The 27,655-nt window shown below is 45.6% G+C and overlaps 1 protein-coding gene across 1 annotated transcript in view; it reads right to left on the bottom strand.

Annotated features, from left to right (window-relative positions):
• sgsm2 (small G protein signaling modulator 2) overlaps window positions 1-27,655 on the bottom strand; it is a 91,096-nt gene that overhangs the window by 36,656 nt on the left and 26,785 nt on the right. The window contains 6 exon segments of the mRNA XM_061217112.1: window positions 7,345-7,469; window positions 9,097-9,231; window positions 9,802-9,950; window positions 10,377-10,444; window positions 12,403-12,573; window positions 15,268-15,436. Coding sequence (XP_061073096.1) covers window positions 7,345-7,469; window positions 9,097-9,231; window positions 9,802-9,950; window positions 10,377-10,444; window positions 12,403-12,573; window positions 15,268-15,436 — 817 coding nt within the window.

Raw genomic sequence — 27,655 nt, 5'->3', positions numbered from 1 at the left:
TTCTCTAGCTAGCCAGCAAGACAATTTCTTCAAAACTGTCGCTATAGCTAGCCTCCAGCTGGTCATAGCCTATAAATCGTAGCAAAACTCATTCCATTGAGTGCAGTGTAAACTGTATAAACACTTGAGTCAACATGTAGCTTACGTGTGGGGAGATATTTCTTAATGTAACCTTAAATGCAAATATTGGAGTTGTGGGGTGAAGTTATGCAAGAAACGGCACTTATCAAACTTGCCTGAAACACAGAATAGTTTACTATGACAATGGAATGGCTACTTATTAGTAGCCTGACTATAAAATAACGTTAGCTTGCCCTACACTTGAGGTGTCCTGTTGTCTATGCCATTATAGAATTGTTCCAGTAGGCCTACTTAAAGAACTGTGTAAAGGGGCGACATGGCTCAGGCAGTAAGAGCAATTGTCTGGCAGTCGGAGGGTTGCCGGTTTGATCCCCCGCCCAGGCTGTGTCGAAGTGTCCCTGAGCAAGACGCCTAACCCCCAAATGCTACTGATGAGCGGGTTGGTGCCTTGTATGGCAGCCAATTGCCGTCAGTGTGTCAGTGTGTCAGTGTGTGTATGAATGGGTGAATGAGAAGCATCAATTGTACAGCGCCTTGGATAAAGGCACTATATAAATGCCAACCATTTACCATTTAACTGTCATAGTTATATTGTGAATACCATAATTAGAAAGTGTGGCAACATGAACAGTGAAAACGATATTAGTGAAAATGAAATGTTGACCAGTGTAGGGGTCCTCGCACGGGACTCCAAATTATGTAGGGTCCTTGCACGGGCCGCCAAATAACGCAGGGATTTTACTCTCTACGAAACCGGGGCGCCAGTTAAACGTTGTGTTGCAGTATAACTGCGAAAAGTAATCAGTCTCATAAAATTACTGTTATCAGAAATATCCAACCACAAATATAGTATTTCAATTAATTAAAATAACCAATATTAATGATTGAACATACCGATAACCTGAAGGTTGGAAGTTCTTCGAAAGACTGCTTTAACTCGGCTCTCATGTCTATGCGATTCCAAAACGGACACCGGGGTTTAATAAAATATATTTATTAAACAAACATACAAACACATAACAGATAAACTAACGGGAAGTTAGTAAGGAAATTTAGTTTGGTATGTGTGTGTGCGTGTGTGTGGCGCGCGCAAGCGCGCGTGTCGCTAGAGTTCTGGGTGTGGTAATGAGTTAGAGTTAGCTGTGAGAAGGGACTACTTGCGTAGTTTTACTCTATATATGCGCAAAAGACGGCGAATCAATTCACGTACATATATATGTAGCTAACCAAACACATTACAATGGTTGGATGGTAAATATCGAAACACAGATTCACAAAAACAGTTAAGACTAAACTAAACACTGGCTATGCCTGAATGTTTGTTTTCTTACTGAGTCCATACGCATTGCTGGATCCAAAAGACATGCTGTCCTTGTAGAAGCGGCGATGGTGCTGTGAATGGTGTCCGGGAGAGATGCGCAGGCTGGGGTGTTCCCGTCTTAGCAGCGCGTTGTCGTCTGATCCGCTGGTCCTTTTCCAGGTGTAAAAGTTCGTTGCTGTTTCGTTGTTGGGCTTTATTGGGGTAAACTGATGTAGCGTTCCGCGTACAACAATTTCCACTCACTATAGGCCACGTAGTTACCGCGAGGTAACTGGGTGTGTCCGTAGGCCTGGTAGTGCGCTGTGCAGCATTCAGCCTCTGTCCGAGTCTCGGAGCAGATGAGCTGAAGCGACTGGCCAAAAAGGGTGCGTCGAAGAGAACAAGCAGAAGAGGCAGAAAAAGCAGAAGAGCCAGAAGAGAGATCCCAAGAACGTGTCTTGCTCTTATACGGACCGTTTATTGCTCCCGCCATTACGGGATTGGCTGAACCAAGTTAGACGTAATTCGTGGTGGACGTCGCAGAATTTTCCTGTGGGAATGTGGAAGTTGTAGTCCCTACATCCCCCCTGTGGTCTCAGGATGCGGCTGAAGCCAGTGTTCCTTGAGAGCATAAAAGTCAGTTCACAGTCCACAGGTCAAGTACATTGGGTCGGTAACACAGTTCACAATTGACTGACAAACATCCAGGCATTTATCAACAATTAACTAAACTGGTCTAAGACACATGATACAAACAATGTGAAACACTAAGGTCGAACAGTGAATACATTGTCACAAAACAAAAGAAACCTTGGTGAAAGGGTTAGTCGTTTTGTTAGTTCAGGTGTTTTGTTAGTTATTGGATGGTGTCCAGAAGGTGGAGCACCAACAGGAATGACCCAGCCATGAAAATGTTCAGATGATGTAGGGGTCTAGGATGGAGAGGCTGTAGTCTTTTTGGAAGTCTTGTTCAGACTGACCAATTGTTCTAGTCCCTACAGTCAGGTTGCTGACGAGGGTTGTCATCTGAAATATGTGGGGACATTTTCAAATTAGGGCAGCTTTCTGTATCCAAGCTTAACCTTATGGCTGTGTCATCAGGAAGGAAATGGAGAGGTGGTCTCATTTCTAAATGATGTGGTAAGCTCACAAGTGGTCTTGTCTTGCTTGGGGAAGAGGTGGTGTAAGGCACACTGGGGTGTGGCAATATACTTGTAAAGATTACACTGTAGTTTCTACATGCAATACTTTACGATGGTTCAGTAGGTGTAGAAAGAAGCAATGAACGTTTATGAGTTATAGCAGGTGTCGGATTTAACTCTACAGTACCTACTTACGATCTGCGTTTGCTGCTGCTACATGCAAATCTAAGTGGCTGCTATAAACTACCAGTTTATTTTGCCACCCCCCTTTGGTAGGAAAGGTGTGCAAAAGAAAGTGGTCAAAGCTTCAGCTGGGAGTCTGCCTGTGAGGAGACCACGGCTATAGATCAGTCTTATTCAACGTCTTTTGATGGAGGTTGAACAAGACCAGATAGCTCTTTGGAGTGGTTACTCAAGGCATACACACTACTGAACAAAGATTAGAGGCTTTAGTTGTCCTCAGAGGAACTGAAGAAGCTCTCTTCAGACAAGGTATCTTCCCTATCAGAGTCATGCTGGTGACTCTGAGGCTTGGGCCTACCGGGTCGGTCTTCTCTCCAATTCCGGCTGGAATCAGAGTGTGAGAAGCGACCACGGTGGCTCTTAACCGGGAACTTACTCACATGCCGTTGTTTTGAGCCATTAGATTTTAATGGGGCAACTTGGGAAGTGCCGGCGGGCTTGGTTGGAACAACGTGCTCAGCTGTTTCCAATACCTCGTTCCTGGGCACAATCCTTAAAGTGTCCCAGACCATTTGGGCTTCATTTCTTAATTCAAGGGCTGAGTGCTGGCCCCTTGAAAACAGTGAAACATGAGTTCGGACACAGGGGTGCAGGTTGTGCACAAAAAGGGATTTGAAGGCTTGATCTTCATCTAAGCCTGGTCCGTTTCTGCCCTGGAAAAAAGCATGTTTAAGACGTTGGTAAAAGTCTTTTGGTCTTTCTGTACGGCTGTGTTTAACCTCCACAGATTTGATCATGGCTGTGGCCTGATCAAACCGTGGCAGGTACTCAGCTACCAACGCTTCACAAACCTTGGGATAGCTGGAACGAACCTGTGGTGGAAGTTGTTCCATAAATGTATGGATCTCTCTGGTTGAGGTTTTCCATACAAGTCGTACCTTTTCTCGATCGGTTGCCCTGGGCAGATCCGAGAGACAGTAGTCAACTTCCCTCAAGTAACTCTGAATGTTAAATTCGGAGTCCTTCGGGTCAAATGTGTGGACATACTTCGCCATGGCCTCTAGCTCCTCAAAGCGAAGACCATGTGAAGTTGCACTAGTCTGCCTGTTTGGAGAAGGAGAGACTGAAATCACATTTGAATGTGAATGCGTTTCATGCAGAGCTCGACGTCCTCGGTTTGGTTTAGGGGGTGGAGCTACAAAACTGTCATTCTCACAATGGTTGGCAGAAGATGAATTGTCGCTGTCAGTGTACTGTACAGAGCTGTCACCTATCCTCTCAGTTATAAAGGGAAAGCTAGCGGGATTAGCGTTGCTTTTTGTGTGCCCAATTAATAACGTTAGATCTCCTCTACCGTGTCCACGGGAGGGTTCCCTGACCTCCTCATGAGAGGGGTGGGCATGGAAGGTGCAGTCCTGTACTTGCCTGACTGTTTCTCCCTTGCGGAGATGGACCACCGTTGGGACGGAGTCCCCCCTTTCCCTCTCCAGGGAAGAGGTGGGCAAACCATTGCATGGGTGGTCAACAGCACTGCAATCTGAGGAGACTGACGAGTCTCCATCAGAGCAAGCTGTGGAACCGGGATCTGACAAACCCGAATCAATTTGTGACCCCCCTTCCCCTGCCTTGTGGTGTAAGGAGGAAGCAGGAGAAGTTGGAGTTGGGCAAGCCTGAGAAAGCAGGCTTACAGAAGAGAGTGGATGTGGTAGCTTGTGGCATCCACTCTTCAACTGAAATAATTCCTCTCTGTAGGAACAAAGATCTGATTCGGCTGAATGCAGATCACGCAAGTATTGTACTGCTTTCTTGCCAACAGTTTGAAGCTCAAGTAAAACACTGGTGTGTTGTCCTCTGAGGTATGCCATCTCTGAGTCTAAGTTTTTGTTGCTCTGAAGAGCAAGACTAATCTGTCTGGCAAAATTCAAGACCAGACAACTTAGAATTGGGTCTTTTGAATGGTTGGGGGAGTGACCTTTCTCGTTGATTAATGAGAACATTTCTTTCCTACAATCAGTGAGGTTCATCTGATTCAGGAAAGCTATGTAGCCAGGTGCTAAACCTTGGGCTAAAAAGGAAAGGTACTCATCAATAGATATGGGTTCCATATCTCAAGCCAAATAAAGCTAAAGCTAAAATCAGTAACTTAAGAGGGTACTCTTGAAGTTAACAATTTCACAAGGGCCTTGAGCTCCTAACAGTTGGCAATGAATTGTTTCCCAATATCACAATCCAACATACAAGTTGTGATGAAGGATAAAGAATTTAAAACGCTCTTTGAATATTCTCTATAACTATAGTACAAGGTAGCTATAGCATCACACAGGGACTCGAGTTGCACTAGCGGTACTGCAATGCAACAACAGCAAAATGAACAAACATATGGCGGATATTCAGACCGTAAAATAGGAACTGTGATGCTGATCACATTAATCCTAAATACCAGAATGTGATTGGTTGAAATTACAATTAAATTTGGATTTAAATGTAAAATTCAATTAATTATTAAAATTACTTTGACCAAGTAATTATAATTAATAATACAGTGCGGCTAATAATACTATTATTGATAATAGTACCGGAAGGTAAATGCCAATCAACAAACTACCGTGTAAGATTACGAATGTAATGCCACAATGTTACACGAGGGGGCAGTATATTGAGAAAGCGGCTCATGCAGGCTTTCAAAAATGGTACAAGGGTGACATCTAGCGGTATTCTCAAAATATTGCACTGGTGGCAATTTAGCTGAGAAAGAATGCCGAGAATTCGTTCTGGAGTCACGTGACATGAGCCAAAGCTAGTCTTCCTCACACGGGGCGCCAAAATAGGAAGGGGAATTCGTTATGAAGTCACAAGACATGAAATTTGAGCCAAAGCTAGTCTTCCTCACATGGGGCACCAAATTATGTAGGGGTCCTCGCACGGGACTCCAAATTATGTAGGGTCCTTGCACGGGCCGCCAAATAACGCAGGGATTTTACTCTCTACGAAACCGGGGCGCCAGTTAAACGTTGTGTTGCAGTATAACTGCGAAAAGTAATCAGTCTCATAAAATTACGGTTATCAGAAATATCCAACCACAAATATAGTATTTCAATTAATTAAAATAACCAATATTAATGATTGAACATACCGATAACCTGAAGGTTGGAAGTTCTTCGAAAGACTGCTTTAACTCGGCTCTCATGTCTATGCGATTCCAAAACGGACACCGGGGTTTAATAAAATATATTTATTAAACAAACATACAAACACATAACAGATAAACTAACGGGAAGTTAGTAAGGAAATTTAGTTTGGTATGTGTGTGTGCGTGTGTGTGGCGCGCGCAAGCGCGCGTGTCGCTAGAGTTCTGGGTGTGGTAATGAGTTAGAGTTAGCTGTGAGAAGGGACTACTTGCGTAGTTTTACTCTATATATGCGCAAAAGACGGCGAATCAATTCACGTACATATATATGTAGCTAACCAAACACATTACAATGGTTGGATGGTAAATATCGAAACACAGATTCACAAAAACAGTTAAGACTAAACTAAACACTGGCTATGCCTGAATGTTTGTTTTCTTACTGAGTCCATACGCATTGCTGGATCCAAAAGACATGCTGTCCTTGTAGAAGCGGCGATGGTGCTGTGAATGGTGTCCGGGAGAGATGCGCAGGCTGGGGTGTTCCCGTCTTAGCAGCGCGTTGTCGTCTGATCCGCTGGTCCTTTTCCAGGTGTAAAAGTTCGTTGCTGTTTCGTTGTTGGGCTTTATTGGGGTAAACTGATGTAGCGTTCCGCGTACAACAATTTCCACTCACTATAGGCCACGTAGTTACCGCGAGGTAACTGGGTGTGTCCGTAGGCCTGGTAGTGCGCTGTGCAGCATTCAGCCTCTGTCCGAGTCTCGGAGCAGATGAGCTGAAGCGACTGGCCAAAAAGGGTGCGTCGAAGAGAACAAGCAGAAGAGGCAGAAAAAGCAGAAGAGCCAGAAGAGAGATCCCAAGAACGTGTCTTGCTCTTATACGGACCGTTTATTGCTCCCGCAATTACGGGATTGGCTGAACCAAGTTAGACGTAATTCGTGGTGGACGTCGCAGAATTTTCCTGTGGGAATGTGGAAGTTGTAGTCCCTACACCAGTCTGTATTGCCAATGCGTGGGAATCCTCCAACTTCGCTAATTGTGAAACTTTACCTCTGGCTCAAACCTAAACAGATGTATTGCCATATCAGGATTTTGGAGAAGAGTATTGCTACTCCTGCACTAGTATTTGAGCCACTGTTACGGGTTTGTCCCTCCCACCAAATGCCCCAAGCTACCCCATGACCACTGTGTTGCCTGCAAATAAAACCCATCAATTTTAAAGCCCAATAAACTCCACCAATATGGTTATTTTATTCATGTCCTTACCCCCCGGATATTTAAAGGACCTATTATCAAAAGCTCCATATGAAGGCAGTTGCAGAAAATAAAAAAAACAGGTCACTTCATCATTTACTTTCATTTTCTAGTAACAGAGAGAAAGAGGACAACAAGGATGGAGGACTTTTTACTGGTGTTTATTATTAAAATATCAGTCTCTTCTTCTATCTAAGTTTCTGTTTCTCTCCTCTAGACTGCACATTATGGAGTGAGTGCCACTCAGGGCCAGCACCTGTTCTCCAGATGGCAGTCTCCCAGGGTCCCGTTGATCAGCTGATTTGGGGTCCATTTGAGGGTGAGGTTCTCCCCCGCCTGGTGGAGTGACAGGTACCCCCGCAGAACCTCCATGTCCTTCTTCTGCAGAGAGAGAGAGAGAGAGGGCGGCAGAGAGGGACGAAGCAGGAGAGAGGGAGAGAGGAAGAGAAGTGAAGATGAGAGAAAGGGAGGGAGAGGTGATGAAATATGGCTGTGCTCATGCCGGGTGGCAGACTGATAGCTGTTGCTGGATCTAACTACCCGGCTTCACACAGGAATTCAATTAGAAATAAATTTGCCTCTCCCAACAGGGCCGGCTCATTTACAGTATTGACTAGAAACCCACATCCTTCAAACACAGCTGCCAGCCAAGAGCTGAACTAAGCACATGCCTTTCCAGACACACCTGCGAAACCGCCACTCTGTGGAGAGAGAGGAGGCACTCATCACATTTATTTATCAACTGTTTCAATATGTTTTCATATCACAACCCCCCCCCCCCCCCCCACCGTTATTATTACTGCTAATCCTGTTATTGACTGAGCTGTTATCAGATTTGTATTGGTGAAACAGAGTGAGAGAGGAGGAGTGCAGCCCGAGACAGAGAGAGAGAGAGGATAAGAGAGAGGGCTCTTGGCTGTGAGCGCTGCTCTTCTCAGAGGGTTTGAGTGAAGCAGGCCCTCTTACATGAGCGCCAATACAGTCAGATTAAAATCTATGATTGCAGTATCTCACTAATATTCAAAACTGCCCCTCCTCCCCAAGCTCGACTGGTATGAATCTCTGGCTGGGGGGGGGGGGGGGGGGGTGAGTGTTCTTAGACCCAGCTTTGAGCCATAGGCTGCTATTCACCTCATTGTGTGTGCATGTGTATATGTATGTGTATATACCTGCTTTATGTGTGTGAGTATGCATACTGTACCTGTGCTGTATGTGTATGAGTGTGTTTGCTGTATGTGTGTATACTTGCTTTATGTGTGTGACTGTGTTTGATGTATGTGTATGAGTGTGTGTGTGTGTGTGAGTGTGTACGTGAGTGTGTGTGTGTGTCTGAGTGTGCATATGTGTGTGCGCGTCTGAGTGTGTACGTGACTGTGTGTGTGTGTCTGAGTGTGTGTGTGTGTGTATGTGTGTGTGTGTGTGAGTGTGTATGTGTGTATGTGTGTGTGTGTCTGAGTGTGTGTGTGTGTGTATGTGTGTGTGTGTGTGAGTGTGTATGTGTGTATGTGTGTGTGTGTCTGAGTGTGTGTGTGTGTGTATGTGTGTGTGTGTGAGTGTGTGTGTCTGAGTGTGTGTGTGTGTGTATGTGTGTGTGTGTGAGTGTGTGTGTCTGAGTGTGTGTGTGTGTGTGTGTGTGTGTGTGTGTCTGAGTGTGTGTGTGTGTGTGTATGTGTGTGTGTGTGTGAGTGTGTATGTGTGTATGTGTGTGTGTGAGCGTGTGTGTGTATGTGTGTGTGAGTGTGTATGTGTGTGTGTGTGAGCGTGTGTGTGTATGTGTGTGTGTGTGAGTGTGTATGTGTGTATGTGTGTGTGTGTGAGCGTGTGAGTGTGTGTGCGTGAGTGTGTGTGTGTGTGTGTGTGAGAGTGTATGTGTGTATGTGTGTATGTGTGAGCGTGTGTATGTGTGAGCGTGTGTGTGTGTGTGTGTGTGTGTGTGAGCGTGTGTGTGAGTGTGTGTGTGTGCGTGAGTGTGTGTGTGTGTGTGTATGTGTGTGATATGCGTGCTCACCGGCTGCACCAGCACGTTGTTCTTGCCGTACAGAAGGTGTGTTCTGGAGTTCTGGTGCAGAGACTCCACGTACTCCCGTGCTGACGCTGCAAACCTGTCCTCCGACATGTTCCCGCTGGACTGCCGCTTCCGGATCTGAGAGGGCAGGGAACGTCGCTTCAACGTCACGTCAACATAACCACAACGTCACATCAGCGTCCATCCAGCGCTATATTAACATTACAGCAACATCATACCAATGCTATATCAACATCACAGCAACATTATACCAACATTACAGCAACATCACAGCAATGCTAAATCAACATCACAGCAACATTATAGCAATGCTGAATCAACATTACAGCAACATCATAGAAATGCTATAACAATATCACAGCAACATCATAGCAATGCTAAATCAACATTACAGCAACATCATAGAAATGCTATAACAATATCACAGCAACATCATAGCAATGCTAAATCAACATCACAACAACATTATACCAACATTACAGCAACATCACAGCAATGGGTGGGGAGGGGTCAGGTGGGGTCGGGTGGGGTCGGGTGGGGAGGGGTCTGGTGGGGTCGGGTGGGGTCGGGTGGGGTCGGTGGGGAGGGGTCGGGTGGGGTCGGGTGGGGTCAGGTGGGGTCGGGTGGGGAGGGGTCAGGAGGGGTCAGGTGGGGTCGGGTGGGGAGGGGTCAGGTGGGCGAGCTCACCCCCAGGGTGGGTCTCCTGCTGGGGGAGGGGTCCTGGCCCCGGTGTGCCCCGTGGATCCGGTGCCTCTGGACCAGCTCATTGGCGGACGGGTCAGTCCAGAAGTGATCCGACGTTTTCAACTTGGTGTACTCGAGCGCACAAGGCCCAACTGAGCGGGGAGGGGCGCAGGGAGAGAGAGAGAGAGAGAAGGAAGGAGGAGGAGGTCACAGCAAACATCTGGAGCCAATTTCCCCCCAATATTTCATTGTACATCCATTCTAGGTCTCATAAGTGTGTAAAAGGTGCTTTATATGTGCGTTAGGGGTGTGTTATATATGTGTTATAACTGATTATAGCTGTGTTGTAGATGTGTTATAGGATTACTGTAGGTGCATTGTAGTTGTGTTGTACGTGCGTTATAGGTGCATTATATGAGCTTTATAGTTGTGTTATAAGCGTGCTATATCTGTGTTATCGATGCATTATAGGTGCCTTATAGGAGCATTATCAGTGTGTTATAGCAGTGGTATAGGTGTGTTATATGTGCACTGTCGGTGCATTGAAGGTGCATTAGGGGAAAATGAGGATGACTCACCCAAAAGAGCAGCCAGGATGGGTCCACAGACAGGATCGTGCATCAGAGCTTCCCTCTCATAGTACTTACTGCACAGAGAGAACAAGAGATAACCTTTTTCTCCCCAAACTTCACAAAACAGACAACCAGCAAGCCCTTGAGTATGCCTGTAACCTTTATATCCATAAATACTGTATGTTCATGTGTTCAATGGTGTATGTTCAATATTCTTTTTGTGCTTTGGCAACATAAGATGTATCTTGTCATGCCCAAAATACATTTTGAATTTGAATTTGAATTTGAGAGGGCCACTCACTACAAACACCTCACCCTCACCCCCAACACATACCGTAACTCAGCACAGAGAGAGCGATACCCACTACAAACACCTCACCCTCACCCCCAACACATACCGTAACTCAGCACAGAGAGAGCGATACCCACTACAAACACCTCACCCTCACCCCCAACACATACCGTAACTCAGCACAGAGAGAGCGATACCCACTACAAACACCTCACAGATATGGATCCATTCTCTTACACAGCTCAGAACCAAAAAAGAACAACATATCAAACAACCAACTTACTGTGACTTGAACAAAAACTCAAAGCAAATTGGCATGTTATTTGGCCCTAAACCGAAAACACGCTTGACCACTGTGAAACACACACGCTGGACCACTGTGAAACACACACGCTGGACCACTGTGAAACACACACGCTGGACCACTGTGAAACACACACGCTGGACCACTGTGAAACACACACGCTGGACCACTGTGAAACACACACGCTGGACCACTGTGAAACACACAGGCTTGACCACTGTGAAACACACACGCTGGACCACTGTGAAACACACACGCTGGACCACTGTGAAACACACACGCTGGACCACTGTGAAACACACACGCTGGACCACTGTGAAACACACACGCTGGACCACTGTGAAACACACACGCTGGACCACTGTGAAACACACACGCTGGACCACTGTGAAACACACACGCTGGACCACTGTGAAACACACAGGCTTGACCACTGTGAAACACACACGCTGGACCACTGTGAAACACACACGCTGGACCACTGTGAAACACACACGCTGGACCACTGTGAAACACACACGCTGGACCACTGTGAAACACACACGCTGGACCACTGTGAAACACACACGCTGGACCACTGTGAAACACACACGCTGGACCACTGTGAAACACACACGCTGGACCACTGTGAAACACACGCTGGACCACTGTGAAACACACGCTTGACCACTGTGAAACACACACGCTGGACCACTGTGAAACACACACGCTGGACCACTGTGAAACACACACGCTGGACCACTGTGAAACACACACGCTGGACCACTGTGAAACACACGCTTGACCACTGTGAAACACACACGCTGGACCACTGTGAAACACACACGCTGGACCACTGTGAAACACACGCTTGACCACTGTGAAACACACACGCTGGACCACTGTGAAACACACACGCTGGACCACTGTGAAACACACGCTTGACCACTGTGAAACACACACGTTGACCACTGTGAAACACATTGACAAATATAGACTCAGTGATCACAGCCTGGCGATAGAGATTGAAATTGACTCAGTAGTGATGAGTAGGGGGTGAGTACAGGGGCAGTTGTGATTAGTAGGGGGTGGGTACAGGGGCAGTTGTGATGAGTAGGGGGTGGGTACAGGGGCAGTTGTGATGAGTAGGGGGTGGGTACAGGGGCAGTTGTGATGAGTGGGGCAGTTGTGATGAGTAGGGGGTGAGTACAGGGGCAGTTGTGATTAGTAGGGGGTGGGTACAGGGGCAGTTGTGATGAGTAGGGGGTGGGTACACGGGCAGTTGTGATGAGTAGGGGGTGGGTACACGGGCAGTTGTGATTAGTAGGGGGTGGGTACAGGGGTAGTAGTGATGAGTAGGGGGTGGGTACACGGGCAGTTGTGATGAGTAGGGGGTAGGTACAGGGGTAGTTGTGATTTGAGTGTGGTGTGAGTAGCAGGGTTCTGTTAGGCAGTACCTGGCGTTGTCCACGATGTACTGGATGACCTTGTCCAGAACCTTCTGGAACAGAGTGGTGCGGACCCAGATGTGCTTCACAGCCTGGGCAGTGAGGGGCTGTGGGGGGCGGCCTGCGCTGGAACCCGAGGCAGAACCCTGCCTCCTCAACGGCTCCTGACTCTGCAGCCTCCTGAGAGAGAGAGAGAGAGAGAGAGAGAGGGGGGGAGTGAGAGAGAGGGAGAGAGGAGAGAGAGAGAGAGGGGGAGAGTGAGAGAGGGAGAGAGGAGAGAGAGAGAGAGGGGGGGAGAGAGAGAGGGAGAGGGAGAGAGACACACACATTAACAACCTGGCACAGGGGAGACAGCACTGTGTGCCCACTGCAGCCTGGCACAGGGGAGACAGAGGCCCATTTCCTACTTTCCTGCCCCAAGCACCTTTCAATCAGGAATCAATATTCTCCCAAATTCACTGTGCGAATTATTCAATTTCAACACCTATCGGAGCCAAATAAACTAAAAGTTATTCTGGGGAAAGAGGATTCCGCAGTAGAGGTGGCAACCCAATACATCTCTGCCTGCCATAACTTAGGAGAGGGTTTGGACAAAAAAAAAAAGGAAAAGTTATACTATTACCTGTGTATGTGTGTGTGCATGTGTGTAGTATTATATAAGTATTTATAGTAGTATAAAATAATAATATTATTACATTATTACATGTAACATCTATGTTCATTGTTAATGTTGAATAGTTTCTTATATTGTTACAGTACAATGTAAGCTAAAAATCTTTTGGTTTTCATCTGGTTTTGCCCAGATTTGCCCAGATGTGTGCACGTGTGTATGTATTTTTGCGTACATATATGGGGAAGGGTTGTTCATGTTTTTTTCCTCACTTTCCTATGGGGGGGGGAGGTTATTGTTGTTATCTGTACTTAATGTATGTCAATGCTTTTGCAAGGGAGAGAAAGAGGGGGAGAGAGGTGGAGGGATGGAGGGAGAGAGAGAGAGGGAGGGAGGAAGAGCAGAAGATAGAGCGACAGAGAGACAGAGAGAGTGATTGTTCACATCTAACGCTGTACAGGACACTTCAGCAGCAGCAGTTGGGACTGAGCAGGCTACACCAGCAGGTGGCAGTATGACTCAGATAAGGGGCCTCAGGCTGTATCTACCTAATCTACCAAAAACACAGAGTAAATCTGTCTTTACAAAGTCTTGCTACGTCCACCATTATAATATCCGCCAAACTGGTTTACATTCCGTGCCCAGTACACACCTAAGGGCCCTTGTGCAGTGCTTTAGACCGTGTGCTATGAAAACAGAGCTCAGGTGAAAGAGTTCAGGTTAAAAGTCCTAAAGCCATTTAACTTGCAGTGTTCAGTATTCAATACAATAAAAATGTTTGTGAAGTCCTAACTCTTACAATCTGCACCAAAGCCGAAACTTACAGGACAAACCTAACTCTCACATCCTCTATTCAGATAAATTGACAGCAACCAGAAAATCTGATTAAAACAAAACTGATCTGCCCAATTCATTTGCCTCTCTGGTGAAGGTGGGACTATTACAGTGACCAATCACATCCCAGATTCTCAGGAAACGCATAGTCAAAATGAAAGGAATTCAGCCAATGAGAAACAGCACAGCCCCAGACTCAGAGGTTAGTTGTTGGCAACAGTGACGGTGCTGGGTTTGTTTTCAGTAATAGTGATGGTGTTGGGTTAATTGTTGGTGATGTTGTTGGTGTTGGTTAGTTGTTGGTGTTGTTGTTGGTGTTAGCAATGGTGTTGGGTTTTTTGTTGGTGATAGTGATGATGTGGGTGTTGGGTTAGTTGTTGGTGATGGCGTTGGGTAGTTATTGGTAATGTTGTTGATGTTATGTTAGAGTTAGCTATTGGTGATGATGTTGGTGTTGGGTTAGTTGTTGGTGATGTTGTTCAGTTGGGTTAGTTGTTAGTGATGGTGTTGGTGTTGGGTTATTTTTTCGGTAATAATGTTGGTGTTGGGTTGTTAGTGATGATCTTAGTGTTGGGTTAGGTGTTGGTGATGTTGATGAGTTGGTTTAGCTGTCGGTGATAGTGATGGTGTTGGATTTGGGTTAGTTATTGATGTTCGTGTTGGGTTAGTTGTTGGTGATGTTGCCGGTGTTGGGTTAGTTGTTGGCAATGATGTTGGTGTTGGGTTAGTTTGTGATGTTGTTGAGTTGGGCTAAATGCTGGTGATAATGATGGTGTTGGGTTAGTTGTTGGTGATAGTGATGGTGTTGGGTTAGTTATTGATGTTCATGTTGCTGGTGTTGGGTTAGTTGTTGGTGATGTTGTTGAGTTGGGTTAGATGTTGGTGATAGTGATGGTGTTGAGTTGGTAATTTATGTTCATGTTGGGTTAGTTGTTAGTGATACTGATGACGTTGGATTCATCGTTGGTGATAGTGATGATGTTGGTGTTGGGTGAGTCGTTGATAGTGATGATGTTTGTGTTGGGTAAGTTGTTGGTGATAGTGATGATTTTGGTGTTGGGTAAGTCGTTGGTGATACTGATGGTGTTGGGTTCATTGTTGGTGATAGTAATGATGTTGGTGTTGGGTAAGTCATTGGTGATAGTGATGGCATTGGTGTTGGGTAAGTTGTTGGTGATACTGATGATGTTGGGTTCATTGTTGGTGATAGTAATTGTGTTGGTGTTGGGTTCATTGTTGGTGATAGTGATGATGTTGGTGTTGGGTAAGTCATTGGTGACAGTGATGGTGTTGGTGTTGGGTAAGTCATTGGTGACAGTGATGGTGTTGGTGTTGGGTAAGTCGTTGGTGACAGTGATGGTGCTGGTGTTGGGTAAGTCGTAGGCGATACTGATGGTGCTGGTGTTGGGGTTTGTTGACGGCACTCTGACCTGGTGGCCTCGGCTTGCTGCTGCAGCTGCTCCTGCACCTTGCGGCACACCATCCCTACCGTCTCATTCACCTTCCCCATCTTAGTGAAGAGAGCTGCAATCTTATCACTGCGGAGGAAACCAGCAGCTCTGCGCTTCAGCATGTGGCCGAGACAGGCCTCGATTGTACCTACAGAGAGAGAGAGAGAGAGAGAGAGAGAGAGAGAGAGAGAGAGAGAGAGAGAGAGAGAGAGAGAGAGAGAGAGAGAGAGAGAGGGAGAGAGAGAGAGAGAGAGAGAGGGAGAGAGAGAGAGAGAGAGGGAGAGAGAGAGAGAGAGAGAGAGAGAGAGAGAGGGAGAGAGAGAGAGAGAGAGAGAGAGAGAGAGAGAGAGAGAGAGAGAGAGAGAGAGGGAGAGAGAGAGAGAGATTGTACACATTAAATGCCGCATACATAAGAACTGTTCACAGGTCAATCTGATCCCTCTGCAGTACAGTCCCTGCCAGAGGAAATAATTCACTTGGATAACAGAACTACATTCCAATGCGCAATGGGCCCCGTGAACAATACTTTACATTCCCTGTTCAAAAACGAAAACAAAATCAAGATAATACAAGGTTATAAGCAATAACAAACAGAAAATAATAACAATAACAATTGCAATCATCATCATAATAAATTATGTATGGAGGCAGGTTAAAATAGGGAGCGTGATTCATAGTACATTATATCACAATAAGAACACAATACATTACACAGTACACAACCCCCAATTATGCAACATTCATCTCTTGTCAAATTCATCACTCTGCACTATCAATATGCATGTTAATTTTTCAATGAAAAATATTCCATTAAGTCTGAATTAACTTCAGAGACTCCATTGGAAAAACGGTAGCTTTTTTTCCCTCTCGTATTTTGGGTGCAGCTGCCCCTGCTCAAAGCAGCGAAGCTTTCGCATTGCAGTTACCGCCGGCGACATAATTTTGGGCGAGCCGTTTGAGGCCTTGTGAAATATTTAAAGCGGGCGAGCCGGCGTCTCCGCAGCGCTTCGGGGACGGAGCTCGTACATATTTTATGAAGCGGACGCCAGGCCGTGGAGCTCCATTAATTACCCGCCCATTCTGAAGGTAAAAATGAATTAGGGAGCCCCGGCCCCCCAGAGAGGAAGCAGCACTCCGAGAGAGACGAGCCGCTGAGCTCACGAGCCGCACTGGGGTACCCAAAACAATTAAAGCAAGGCAATAAAAATATTATTATGTTTGTCGTTGAGAGAGGCAGAGATTTACACGGCTTGGCGGAAGCCGGATCCTGCAGCATGATAAACGCTGTGCACAGACCAGGAGGACTGCAGCAGCAGGGCCCTGAAACAGCTCACTGCGATAGTAACTTACCACAAAAGCAATATGTGAGAGTGTGTGTGTGTACGTGTGTGTAAGCATACACACACCAGACCCACAACACACACACAGATGTATGTGGATGACATCTATTTATCTGCAGGAGTCACTTATGCATGTATTGAATTTCTTACTTATCCATTTTAAATTGAATACCATCTTAAACCTGTTCTTCATGATGTCGAGTAATGACTGCGATGTCCATTTCCCTGTGTCCCTTCTGAACATGGATACTTTCACTGATTGTATGCCATTTGACTGGACAATGACTGCACGTTTCCCCTGTGTCCCTTCTGAACGTGGATACTGCACATCTGCACATTTCCCCTGTGCTTACAGAGACATACAGGAACACAAGGTACAGTAAAGCAGAGGTGTGCCAAGAAAACAAAAAGTATTGCTGAACATTGTCGAGGTGGGATGCTTCCTGGGAGAAGGTTGCTCTTCAGTAAATGATGAAGAGGCTCGACAGCATCAGCCATGCCCGCCACAGTCAGTTTGTCACGGTATGATCTAAGGCAGTCTGGTCGAAAGTGCAATAGTAGTGTTTTATAGGGATGACAAAAGGAGTACCTCTAATTCAACGGTAGACAGCTAGCCAGGGCCATACATCCCAAATTACATCTCTGCCCTGGAAAAGCAAAGACTGCCCCCAGCCATGCTTACATATACATAGTGTAGCAGGTTTAGGGGTTTGGAGTTTCCACTTACCCAAGTTTGATAACAAAACACACACAAAGTACAATTGGAAGGTGAATGGGACATTTATTAGGGGTTTTTACAGTGGGTAGGGGGAAGCTCAGAGGACAGGTTAAAGTCCACAGTCTAAGCTCTTGTCCATTGCCAGTAATCCAGGGGTGACCCAAAGCCAGGTCCTCATTCAAAACATTCTGAGACAGTCCAGGTCACAATGCATAATCACACAGATTTCGCTCTCTCTTCTCTCCCTCTCTCTCTCCATAAACGTGTTTCCCTTGGGGTATTTGCAAAGTTATAGTAGCCCGCTTCCTTTTGTATTCCCCTGCCCTTAAAGGCTTGATGATTCCCAGGCTCATCTCGTTGGTGCAGGAAGTCCGTATAAGTTTTGGGAGTGGATCCAGCGGGCTGCCAGATGCTGCCAATCCACCACCACACCCCTCAGTTCTCCCTGCCATCTGCCACAATAGGTAAAGACCATGAGGAATATAACATTGCCAGACCAGGATAGGCATGACAGTGTTAATCACTGGGACACAGCCATCCATATAAGTAAGGTACAAATCCATTCTTGCCAGCATTTTAGGAAAATTCTCTATCTACCACAACATTGTTATCCAGGGTGACACAAAGGCTATTCCCAGCTATCTACAAGCAGAATCTAGGAATACCTAACTAAACAGATCCCCACAGACTGCATTGCTGCCAAACACCCCTACAGAAAGAGCTAAAGAAAACGAGTTGGACAAGAAATAACAAACAGTTATGTCAGAAATGATTGCATCACATTGTACCCCTCATTTTTTCCAGTCTTCAGGCTTAAAAAACATTGAATACTTGACAGGTTTCATCGCAAAATGTTTGGTGTTTTGAGAAAAAGGTCAATTTATTGTCAATGTTCGTTACTAGTAGATTTCTGCTACATTTCGTAAATGTACTATTTTATCAAATATGCTAGTTTCAAATAGAAGTCCATGGCCGACTGTCAGCTCTCATCCCACACTAATGATACGTCCTGCGTTCTCAGTGTAAACGGGTTGGAGCATGAGCGTGGATGAAATGGCGGTAGTAGCTTGTCAACTCCAGGAACCGTCTGATATGCTTCACATCTGTTGGGACTTAGAACTCTGTCACCACCTTTACCTGTCCTGGGTCAGAGTGGACACCCAGCAGGGTGATATAGTAGCCAAGGAAAATTTGCCCAGCGTCAGGGACAGACCAGGGACCGGTTTCACCAAATGGGCGTATGCCTTGTCTTAACATTACGTCAGATGTAGAATGTGCACAAAGTCATACTTTAAAAATACACCCGTGGCGTGGTGCTACGTCAGGGTGTAAATTATGAAGCTTTCAGACTATTCTCCTAGGTAACGCTCTTTGCTAAATTAAAAGCAACAACAGCAAGAACCTCTGAATATGGAACGTCTCCTTCATAGACTGCACAACAACAGATATGAGAGATTGTTAGACATTGATAGACCCAACAAAATCCTCTCCAGATGTATGTATGCCTATTGAACGCTTTCATTTCAGCTGGGCTGAGGTATTTGAATTAATCGACGAGCTCTCATCTCAATTTCAGCAGGTTTCTGACCAGGTTTTCAAGAAAGAGGAAAACCGAGTTAGCTGTAGAAGTTGACAGAGTAAAATTTCATTTCAATTTCAGTTCATCTTCTACTTTTGGGTTATGGGTTTTACTCTAAGAGCATATCCAGCAAACCCTGCTAATCCTGCTTTGTGATTTACCCTGCTGTCTTGGGCATATATCCATCCATCCATCCATTATCTTAACCCGCTTTTCCTGAACCAGGTCGCAGGGGGGCTGGAGCCTATCCCAGCATACATTGGGCGAAAGGCAGTCCAGTCCATCGCAGGGCACACACACCATTCACTCACACACTCATACCTATGGGCAATTTAGACTCTTCAATCAGCCTAACCTGCATGTCTTTGGACTGTGGGAGGAAACCGGAGTACCCGGAGGAAACTCACGCAGACACAGTAATTACCCGCCCACAGTAATGCATACATTACTGTATATACTGTATTATAACGGACATCTTCATTTAGGACAGTTAGGTGTGTTGTTGTTTGTTGAATCCGATATGGCACACTCATATGAGCCCTTCGTTTGAACAAAGTAAGAGAAATTCATAATAAGCTTGCAGCTTGCAGACTTTGTTGATTTCAGGCTCAGTTTGAGCACCAGCTACAATGTTATGAACGAAGCCAGTTCATTTGATGTTGTTTTCACTGGTGTTTTATTGGAATAACAAAAGAAGGAGTATCTCTAATATAATGGTACATGGCCAGCCATCTAGTGAGTCTTTTCCTCTCTCTGTACATCCACACTCACCATGTGTGCTCAAGTAACCCAACACACATATATATTATGCCACTGAAAGGGCTGTACATGCCCACCAGCTATTACAAGTTAAACTCTATATATTACAGGAAAGGGCATGTGCGCTGTGCAGGTCCCTCTCAAAGCCAATGAAGGTCATGCAGCCCTGGTATTGTGCTGTGCTAACGCTAACGCAGGCTTAGGGCCCGAAGAACGGGGCTCTGCGAGAGGGGAGGCAGCCGGGGGGCCGTCACCCCTTAACTCATTAGCTCGTTAGCTCGTTAGCACTAATGACTTGATTAAGACAGAGTGGCATTTGAGGGAAGATGTGTTGTTGGGGGGCGGGGGGTTAGTGGAGGGCACTGTGCCTGATAAGAGTCACATTAATCCCCATCATCCATCTGTGTGCCGCTGCTTGCCATGATCAATACCTCCGATCAGCTCCTTCCACAGCACATCGTGCTATGAGTCATGCTAAGTGAGACAGTAATGAACAGTGCTACAGAGTGTCTTGCTGTGGAGAGGGGGGGGGGTGTTGTCTGACTCATCAGTTCCACCCCACCCTGATGATCGCTTTACACTCCGAATCCCGCTTCAGAATGGGGGTGTGGTGGCTTTTTTTGGGTTTCAGCTCTGAAGATCTTAATATATACAGTACTGAGTGCAAATATGGCCAGGATGCCATCCACTCACAGTGCTGCGATCACCATTTCAGAGGGATTCTGCCTCACACCTTTCAGCCTGATAGCATGCAATCAGACATAAAGCTAAAAGAGCTGGCTCCATTTTGTTTGCCCTTTTAAAATCTGGATAGGGAAACCATTTAACTTCTAACACCTGCAACACATCACTTCCCTGGCTTGCTGGGAGAGAAGGAGAGGCATATAATGTTGCCTCTGTATTTGTGTGTGTGTCCGCATTTTAAAAATAATCTTTGCTGGATCAATGGGCTTCACTGGGAGGTATTCAAAGAGACTGCACACAAGCCACTGTGTTCGCCTCACCCCTCACCCCTCACCCCTGACGCATCGCTGGAGGATACTGTGTTTGCACCGGCTGGCCGAGTGGTTACGCAATACCAGCTCCACGTCTGTTTTCTGTCCAGCACGGCTCTCGCCAGCTACGGCTGCTCAGCAAACAGCACCACCCCCCAAAACACCACCCAAACACCTGGCCCTTCTACATCACTACACCACCCAAAACACCACCCAAACACCTGGCCCTTCTACATCACTACACCACCCAAATACCACCCAAACACCTGGCCCTTCCACATTACAACACCTCCCAAAACACCACCCAAACACCTGGCCCTTCTACATCACTACACCACCCAAAACACCACCCAAACACCTGGCCCTTCTACATCACTACACCACCCAAATACCACCCAAACACCTGGCCCTTCCACGTTACAACACCTCCCAAAACACCACCCAAACACCTGGCCCTTCCACGTTACAACACCTCCCAAAACACCACCCAAACACCTGGCCCTTCCACGTTACAACACCTCCCAAAACACCACCCAAACACCTGGCCCTTCCACGTTACAACACCTCCCAAAACACCACCCAAACACCTGGCCCTTCCACGTTACAACACCTTCCAAAACACCACCCAAACACCTGGCCCTTCCACGTTACAACACCTCCCAAAACACCACCCAAACACTCAGCCCTTCTACATCACTACACCACCCAAACACCCAGGTCTTCTACATCACAACACCACCCAAACACTCAGCCCTTCTACATCACAACACCACCCAAACACTCAGCCCTTCTACATCACTACACCACCCAAAAACCCAGGTCTTCTATATTACAAAATCTCCAAAACTCCACCCAAACAGACCTTCCGCTTTACAACACCACCAAGCCAAGAATCAATCAGTCAGCTGGCAATGCCTCCGAAAAGTAATGTAATCACTGATCACTGATCCAATTACAAGAGCAGAAATCCTGGCACAACACTAATAGCAGCTTTTGAGAAGACTTTTTTTCATTAAAACTGATTTCCAGGAATATCAGTTCTCTCACCACCAAAGCCTCTGCTCATTGTACTGAACCAGAATCAATGTAGGTCTAGATAAATCTCTTTAGGAAGTGTATGAATGTGATTAAGTTTATAGCACGGTTATGGAAACAGATGTCTTTCCCTCCATGGTAGAACCAACACATTTTTACACAAGGTAAACATTACACCTCATATAGGCAAGCATTATAGTTTTCCCCATCCTTTGCAGACTAAAACTGGTGCTATGATCCCAGTGAGCAAAACTTTAACCACTTAAGTCACACGGTCATGGTGGGTTTATTTGCATTCATTCCTTTTTTTGCTGTGAAATATTAAATAAATCTGGTCACACGATATACCTTTTGCAAGCATTAATACCCTGTATAACACTTTTCTGTATAAACTATTTTAGGATTGTTTTAGTAAGAACAGTTCCTTATTTTGTAACAGGTGGGGAGGCGAAACAAAATTGATCAAATTTTTTTGCATGCATAATCAAACCATTCGTTTTTTCAACTGTTTTTTAAACTTTATGCGATAAAACTTAAAGGTACAGTAGGTAAGATTTTTGTGTTAAAACATTGTCACGAGACCATTGTAAATCCCTTCCTATCATTTAAAAAGGCTCACTGACATGTTGACTCACCCTCTACCTGTGTTTACAGTCCTTAAATTTGTGTTTCAAAATATACAGTTGATGGGTCAGCACTCTGTACCAAAACATTGTATAGCTGTACACTAATTCAAGCTCATTGGTTGAAAATTGGTTGTAATTGCCACAACCAATGGTATTTCAATGTCAGCGCATTCACAGAGAAGGGGTGGGATAAACAGTGTTGTGGTTTGAGCCTGTACCTATTTGTACCTTTAATGTTTTACAATTAAAAATGTGTTTTGCAATGCCAACTGTACATCTAAACAAAATAACTTTGAAGAACTAATTTGTCTGAGTGAATATTCCTGAGAAGGACAATGAAAACAGCTTTGACTCCACAGCAGAGGGCATGTTCAGTGAGTTGGTCCCGTTTTATATCTGTCATCTTCTGAATGCATTCTTAAACTATGTTTTTCAGCAGTATGCCTATAAATAAGGAGTAGACCTGATTTTGAATAGCTTTTTTCAACTGCTGTTTGGTGCTATGACCCCAATGAGCAAAACTCTTATTTCTAGAAGTCTCTTATTTAACTATAAGCACTTGGGCTGCTTTTTTGTTGCACAGTTGCTTGTTTACATACACATGTCAGTCTCATTGTACAAAACATGAATCTGTTATGCTAAAATGATACATTTACTTTTCAATTGAATACACCCACTCTCCACAGGTCAAGCACTAGTTGCTTTAATTATTAAATCAGTAATCAGAGCAATCAACGCAGACAGAAAGAGAGAAAAGGTTAATATGCGTAAACAATCGAGAAAAACTGTAGTAAAATAAATAGTTCCTGGCAGAGTCATTCAAATGAGCCAGATCAACTTTTATGCCCATTGGTTAGAATAAACTACAGCTTGAATAATTGCTTGAATTTTAGCAGAAAACACAGAAATGATTTTCTGTTGGTGACAACATGAAAGAACACACACTATGGTTAGAGGGAAGGTCCTCAGTAGAATGTAAATGTCAGCTGAATGATGAGCATGCTATGCGCTAATAGAGCCAGCATCCTGTACAGATCTAATAACAGACCAGATGCAAACAGTACTGACAATGTTTCTTTCCCTCCCTCAGTTTCTCCCTCTCTCCCCTCCTCTATATTTCTCCCTCTTTCTTTCATTCTCCTAATCTGTTTTTCTACCACTCTGCCCCTTCTAGTCTCTCTCTCCTGCTTAACACTCCTGATGTATGGACTCATATATTTGAAAGTTTAATGCTCAGTGATTAAATATCGATTCCCTTTCCCTGCCCCCAATTCTATGTCAGTAAACACAAAAACAAAATGGAGACTCTGGCGTCAGAGAGTTTTATCTGAACTAGGAGCTTCTATTGGCTGGACAGACAGCAGTGGTGAGATCATGAGATCAATGCTATCGCTCACGTTCTGTCACTCTCCCTACACTTTGAGAGAAGTTCATTATCTTTCTCATTGATCTTAGGTCTGACTGCTTTAGGATATCTCAGACACATATACTCACACACACACACACACACACACACACACACACATACACTCACACACACACACACAAATACACTCACATACACACTCTCTCTCACACACACACAAAAAGCGTGTACACACACACACACACACACACACACTCACATACACACAAAGCGTGTGCACACACATACACACACACAATAAATGTTCTAATGAGATGCTGATTACTGCAGGTTTGATTATTGGCGACCATCTTAAACTTACATTTATAGCTACAAAACAAGATTGGCTACAGCAATTTGAGTTATGATTCTGATCCATAAAGGAGTCAAAGACTTAAAATTGGTGCATTTTCATGTTATTTCTAAATGTATTAATATTTCAGAGCTCTGCAGGTTCTGTCATATTTACAGTATACTGGGATTCAGGCAAGTGTTTGTACTTTCTGTTTGATGTATGTTTTTCTTTAAAACAATACCAGAAAGTGGTGCTCCAACTGTTTTTCTTGGTTTCACAAGGGTGATGCTACCTGCTATCTGTAGATACCTGCTGTTCATCAACAGATGCTTTAATTAACTGGATCGATACAACCCAGGCCCAGTAGAGCACACAGCCCCCTCAGGCTGAGGGTCAGTTCTGGGCAGCAGAGTCAGGCCGGCCTGCTGATCCCAGGAGTGATTACAGAACAGCGTGAGTGTGAGAAAATACCCCTCAAACCCACACAACTGCCCCTGCACCAGTGTGAGTGTGAGAAAATACCCCTCAAACCCACACAACTGCCCCTGCACCAGTGTGAGTGTGAGAAAATACCCCTCAAACCCACACAACTGCCCCTGCATCAGTGTGAGTGTGAGAAAATACCCCTCAAACCCACACAACTGCCCCTGCACCAGTGTGAGTGTGAGAAAATACCCCTCAAACCCACACAGCTGCCCCTGCACCAGTGTGAGTGTGAGAAAATACCCCTCAAACCCACACAACTGCCCCTGCACCAGTGTGAGTGTGAGAAAATACCCCTCAAACCCACACAACTGCCCCTGCACCAGTGTGAATGTGAGAAAATACCCCTCAAACCCACACAACTGCCCCTGCACCAGTGTGAGTGTGAGAAAATACCCCTCAAACCCACACAGCTGCCCCTGCACCAGTGTGAGTGTGAGAAAATATGCCTCTAAAACTCACCCAACTGCCCCTGCAAAAAAAAACAAAAAAAAAAAAAACACCCAGGCAGTTCTGTAGGCGAAAATGCCTTGTTACTGAGAGAGGTCAGAGCAGAAGGGCCAGAATGGTCGAAGCTGACAGGAAGGTGACAGTAACTCAATTAACTACACGTTACAACAGTGTTATGCAGAAGAGCATCTCCGAACACACAACATGCTAAACCTTGAAGAAGATCAGTGAATCTAAAAAAATAATACCAAAAAAGTGGCCACTGGGTGTATGTCTCCAGTTCTCGCCCAACTCCAGTCTTTTTTTATCCACTCACTTGCTCTCACCCTTCCCTACTCCACCTCCAGATCTCTCATATCCTCCATCCAACTCAGTTCCACGTTTGTGGCGTTAACAGAAAGGCGATCAAGCCTTTTCGGTGGAACACTCTGTCTCTTCATATCCAAACTGCCCCCACTACTTAAATATTTAAATCATATCTGCCCACCTTTTTTCTCTGGATTTTGGACTGTTGTTGGACATCGCTCCTTGACTGTTGTTGTCTCTGTTTTTGCATGATTTAATTTTACTTACACTGTACAGCACTTTGGTCAACTTCTGGTTGTTTTTAAATGCGCTTTATAAATGATTTGACTTGACTTGACAGGTGACACGGTGGGTGAAGTGTTTAAGATGCGTTTGACTGCCCTGCTGCTGCTGGTCCCTCAGACCCCCAGGGGGCAGAACACACAGGCCAGCGGCGCTCCAAAGGCCAGAGAGGCAGCGGGAGGCCTGCTCCCCAGCAGGCGCACTGCTCATCCTATCGACCGCGACCACAGGGAACAAGGGCTCTGCACTGTACCACACACACACTACACATGACACACACAAACAGTATACACACACTATACACACAGTATACACACACTATACACACTACACACTATACACACACATTATACACACACTATACACACACAGTATACACACAGTACACACAACACACACACAGTATACACACACTACACACGACACACACACACAGTATACACACACTATACACACTACACACTATACACACACAGTATACACACACTATACACACTACACACTATACACAGTATACACACATTATACACACTACACACTATACACACAGTATACACACACTATACACACAGTATACACGACACACACAGTATACACACATTATACACACTACACACTATACACACACTATACACACAGTATACACGACACACACAGTATACACACACTATACACACTACACACTATACATTTACATTTACATTTTAGTCATTTGGCAGACTCTTTTAATCCAAAGCGACTTACAAGTGGATAGGTTCTACCACAAGTTAAAGCATCACATCCAGAACTAGGAAAATACACCTGGAATGCTGTTCTAAACATATAGTCATCATCATAAGTGCAAATTATTATTATTATTATTTTAATTTTTTTTTGGGGGGGGTTAGACAAGGATAGGGGTATCAGAAAGGGGGGGGCGGGGGAAATCAGGAGGGAGGACTAAGGTAGAGTTTGAAAAAGGTGTGTTTTGAGTCTGTGTCGAAATAGGGGGAGGGATTCTGCTGTCCTGACAGTGGTAGGCAAGTCATTCCACCACTGAGGAACCAGAACGGAAAACAGGCGTGAACGTGCAGCTCGACCGCCAGGTGCACGTAGAGAGAGAACCATAAGGCGACCAGAGCTGGCAGACCGGAGTGGTCTAGCTGGGGAGTAGGGAGTGATCAGGGATTGTATGTAAGGTGGGCCAGTCCCCTTAGCAGCCTGATATGCCAACACTAGGGCCTTGAAACGGATGCGTGCCTCAGTGACCACGAGCAGGGCGGTCTCAGTGGAGTGGCCACTCTTGAAGCCAGACTGGTTGGGTCATGGAGATTGTTCTGGAGAAGATAAGTGGACAGTTGGGAGCAGACCGCCCGTTCCAGAGTTTTAGCGAGAAAGGGAAGAAGAGAGACAGGCCGGTAGTTGTTCAGGGCAGAGGGGTCAAGAGTAGGTTTTTTGAGCAGGGGAGTGACTCTGGCCCTCTTCAGGGAAGAGGGCATGGTACCGGAAGAGAGGGAGGTGTTAATTAGAGAGGAGAGAAAAGGGAGAATGTCATTGGATATAGATTGTAGGAGGGGAGAGGGGATGGGGTCAAGAGGACAGGTGGTCGGGCGGTGGGATGTAAGGAGTTTCAATGTGTCGGCATCAGAGAGGGGAGAAAAGGAGGCTAGGGAGTTGGGGAAGGTAGGAGGGTCAGCAGGGGGAGAGGGTCGTGAGAAGGAATTGCGAATGTCTCCTTCTTTGAAAAGAAGGTTGATGCCAAAGTCATCAGGTGTGAGTGATGAGAGAGAAGAGAGGAGAAGGTTGAAAACAGAGGCGGCCGCGTACATTTTCGAGTGAAAGAAGGAAGATTTTGCTAGAGAGACAGAGGAATGGAAAGATGATAAGAGGGCATGGAAGGAAGCTATATCACTGGGGAGACAGGACCTTTTCCATTTTCTCTCCGCTGCCCGCAGTTCGGTTCGGACAGCTCATAGAGCATCAGAAAGCCAAGGACTGGGGGGGAGGCCCGAGCTAGTTTGGTGGTGAGGGGACACAGAGAGTCAAAGGAAGATGAGAGGGAGGACATGAGAGTTGTAGCAGCATCATCGGGAGACAGTCGAGAGAAAGACTCTG

Source organism: Conger conger, chromosome 13, assembly GCF_963514075.1.
Source record: "Conger conger chromosome 13, fConCon1.1, whole genome shotgun sequence".
Classification (NCBI taxonomy): domain Eukaryota; kingdom Metazoa; phylum Chordata; class Actinopteri; order Anguilliformes; family Congridae; genus Conger; species Conger conger.
The sequence above is the reverse complement of the archived record's forward strand: the minus strand, read 5'-3'. Positions and strand labels throughout refer to the sequence as shown.